The sequence below is a fragment of the Gymnoscopelus braueri genome (genome assembly GCF_963280865.1).
Source record: "Gymnoscopelus braueri genome assembly, chromosome: 4".
Taxonomy (NCBI): domain Eukaryota; kingdom Metazoa; phylum Chordata; class Actinopteri; order Myctophiformes; family Myctophidae; genus Gymnoscopelus; species Gymnoscopelus braueri.
In genome coordinates this window covers 4,309,385-4,313,381 of record NC_137605.1, presented here as the reverse complement: position 1 = coordinate 4,313,381, position 3,997 = coordinate 4,309,385, and the positions used below count along the sequence as shown (strand labels likewise).

The 3,997-nt window shown below is 40.3% G+C and overlaps 1 protein-coding gene across 1 annotated transcript in view; it reads left to right on the top strand.

Annotated features, from left to right (window-relative positions):
• Positions 1-3,997, top strand: part of shc1 (SHC (Src homology 2 domain containing) transforming protein 1) — a gene marked incomplete at its 5' end in the record, with an annotated part of 23,724 nt that overhangs the window by 2,706 nt on the left and 17,021 nt on the right. Inside the window, one exon of the mRNA XM_080427130.1 lies at positions 1,290-1,343. Coding sequence (XP_080283256.1) covers positions 1,290-1,343 — 54 coding nt within the window. The remainder of the gene's footprint in view (positions 1-1,289; positions 1,344-3,997) is intronic.

Here is a 3,997-nt window from a genome sequence, read left to right as displayed (position 1 = left end):
TGTATCCATCATCTTCTCTCTCTCTCTCTCTCTCTCTGTCTCTCTCCTCCTGTTATCTGTCATCTTCTCTCTCTCTCCTCCTGTTAGCTATGTATCCATCATCTTTTCTCTCTCTCTCTCTCTCTCTCTCTCTCTTCTCTCTCTCTCTCTCCTCTCTCTCTCTCTCTCTCCTCTCTCCTCTCTCTCTCTCTCTCTCTCTCTCTCTCTCTCTCTCTCAGCTATGTATCCATTCTTCCTCTATCTCTCTCTCTCTCTCTCTCTCTCCTTCTGTTAGCTATGTATACATCATCTTCTCTCTCTCCTCTCTGTTGTCTATCCATCATCTTCTCTCTCTCCTCTCTGTTGTCTATCCATCCATCTAATAATATCTCATCATTATCTCCATCTCTCCTCTGGCCTGTAGAACCTCATGTCGTTGTTGTCGGGCAGAAAACTCTTATCTCCATATTCTAAGTTTTAGCGTTTTTTTGTAAATTAACGCCAGTGGTGGAAAGTAACAAAAGTAAGTACATTTACTCAAGTACTGCACTTAAGTACAATGTTGAGGTACTTTTTACTTTACTGGAGTATTTCCAATTGTCTATACTTTTACTTCTACTCCACTACATCTCAGAGGCAAATATTGTACTTTTACTCCCTCTACAATTATTTTGAAAACATTAGTTACTAGTTACTTTGTAGATATAAATGATTACATTATAAAACATACATTAACCCACTTTAGCCCCCATTTTATACCTAGGCTATTTTCAAACTTTTTTTTACTTTTGGTACTTTAAGTACATTTTGATACCAATACTTTTGTACTTTTAATCAAGTCAATTTTGAATTTTGATCCAACAAGTTTGAAACGCAGCACATTTTATTATTTAATTTGAATCCTGAAATGTAACAGTTCTGGACATATGAGGTTTCCACCCGACCAGAGATGATATCTATCCTTCCTCCCTCCCTCCCTTCCTCCCTCCCTCCCTTCCTTCCTCCCTCCCTCCCTCCCTCCTCCCTCCCTCCCTCCCTCCCTCCTCCCTACCTCCCTTCCTTCCTTCCTACCTACCTTCCTTCCTTCTGTAATTCTTATGGCTTTTCACTGGCATCTTTTCTTTCTTCCTTTTTCTCTGTGTGTTTGTATAGACCTCTTTGTAAACTAACCAACCTGCTTCTTTCCTTTTTGGTTTCTGTTCACAGTCATTAAAAAAAAAAACATATTTCTAAATCTGCCTTTCATATGTGTTTCCTCCCATTGATTGTCACTGTCCTCTACCCCCCCCCCCCTCTCTCTGTCTCTCCAGGACACAGCAGAGTACGTAGCATACCGTGGCTAAAGACCCCCGTCAACCAGAGAGGGTAGAACACTTCTACAATAACATAATAATTACACCTTAAACCCATTAAGAACACATCTGTGTCATTTTTTGATTCCTGTGGCTATTCAAAAATAGTAGATATAGAAGCTCATAGCGCAAGCGCAGCGAGTGCCACGCTAGAGATTTTATTTCTCTCCCTCCGAAGTTGTGAGGGGACCAATCAGAGCCCAGTATGCAAATATGGGGAGGTTTATCACCAGAGGCATCTTTTTTTAATTTGCCCCTTTTTTTATATTGGCCCTGTCCCGCGGCCAAAATGCATATCATTTTGGGGGTCCCTTGACATGGAAAAGTTGGAGCACCACTGATATAGCATTAGCAACATACTGTTAGGATTTAGAAAATTGTTAGATATGTATTTGGCTCGGACTCCCATCTCAAAATGTTTTGGTTCCCCCCCCCCCCCAGAGGCAAGATTTGAGTGACAAATGTTCGCTTTAAAAATATATATATATATTCAATGATTTGCAAAATTTTCAAGATTTTTCAAAAATAGCAGATCTACAAGCTCAGTATGAGCTTGGATATGTGCTATTTTTTTTTAATCTTAAATGACACAGATGCGTTCCTGGTTTGAATGGGAATCTATCTGAACAGTGTTGTTCAGTGTGGTAGCTGAGCTACACTAAAGCTAGTTGTTAGCTATGCTACTGATTAGCTAAAAGTAGCTCGCTACAAGGTACATTGAAGCTAACTTATGCCTATAATGCTGGGCTGGTTGGGCTATATGGAACACGTTATGACACTGAGTGACTGAATAAAGCTACCAATGAATGGAGATTCCCACAAGCTACCGGGAAACGTCAGCGTTCACTTCACACAGACTGACATTGAACCGTTTGGCATGGACGTGCACACACACAGTGAAGAGCTGCTTCAGCTGTTCTGTCTTTAGACTTGGCAAAACATTGATATGTAATGCGAGAACACGACTGGGTGTCCCGGAAAGGAATCCATTGCGTTTTGTGTCGACAAACAGTGGGAAATAGTGATTTTTTACAAACTGCCAGATAGGCTCTCTATGGCACAAGCAGCCGTATTGGAGAGAACTCGGGCCTCTTGCTTAACTTCTTTCACAGGTGTTACCTATACGACACTAATTAACCCATTCAGATCGGGAACGCATCTGTGTCATTTTTAGATGTCTTTGGCTATTCAAAAAATAGCGGCACTCAGTGCCGCGCTATGAGCTTGTAGATCTTGCTATTTTTGATCGATATTGACAATTTGTGCAAATCTGTTAATATATATATTTTGTTTTAAAGCAAACATTTGTAACTCAAAATCTTTGCTTCTGGGGGATTCTACAAATCATCAACATATTTTTTGAAAATATATATCATATATATTTCTATATCAGTGGTTCTCAAGGACCCCCAAAATCATATGTATTTGGCCACGGACAACATCTCAAAACGTTTTGTTCCAGGGACCCCCCAGAAGCAAAGATTTGAGTTAAAAATGTTTGCTTTAAAAATATATATAAATTCAAAGATTTGACACATTTTCATGATTTTTTTCCCTCCAAAATAGCAGATCTACAAGCTCATAGCGCGGCACTCGGTGACACAGATGCGTTCCAGGTCTTAAGGGTTAATGCTCTGTTCCATTTAGTGTAGCTCAATGGTTCTCAAACCTTTCAATTTCAAGGACCCCCATAACTCTGAGAGTGTACACATGGAACCAAATGGACCCTTACGGGTCCATTTGGTTCCATTTGTACACTCTCAGAGTTACACTCCCGCAAGGGGGCCATTTGGAACCCTCTCAAGGAACCGCAAGGGTCCCTGGACCACACCTTGAGACCCACTTGGTGTAGCAGAGTGTTTCCAGTGAGCCAACATGACACATCAGCACCCTGACTCTGTTTAGACCTGAATGGAACAGAGCCTTCATTAGTATCATTGGTATAACACCAGGAAGTAAGGAAGAGGCCCAATTTCTTTCCCAATATGGCTGCCGTGCATAGAGCCTATTTAGACATGGATGGAGACTGTTAACACATTGAGTGCCAAAAACGGTCCGGACCGTTTTTGAGAATCCAAACGAGGTGTGCCAAAAACGGTTATAACCGTTTTTGGAAAAAAAAATTAAAAGAAAAAAAAAGCACCAGGAGATATCATTTTTCGAAGATTTAGACTTTAATCCACTTCCTGGTTAACTTATGACTTCAAAAGCCTGTATCTCGGCTACTGTGTACCTTTTTTTTTTTTACTATGTATTTTTGACTATTTTTGACTATTTTCAACTGGCTGCAACTATGGAACGGATGACCGAATGTTTTTAAAAAAAATTCCCCCGATTGTACGAGACCTCTATGTGTGTAATGAGGGGATCACCGTGAGGACGGTGATCACTGAAAATATTTTGTGACTACTTGAAAAAGGTTTTAAAAAATTGTTAAAAATCCAGGCACTGACTGTACCCTGTTTTAAAAAAAACCCTGGCACTCAATGTGTTCAAAGCGGTAAGCCATATCATGACTGTCCCTGCTCGGTTCACAGAGTGCATGACCCTGTACTTATTGACTATGTCAGCAACTTTAAGTGTAGGCTAATATCAGCATCATCATATATAATATCATATATCCGCAGACACGTTCATATCATTTTGGGAGGTCCTTGACATGAAAA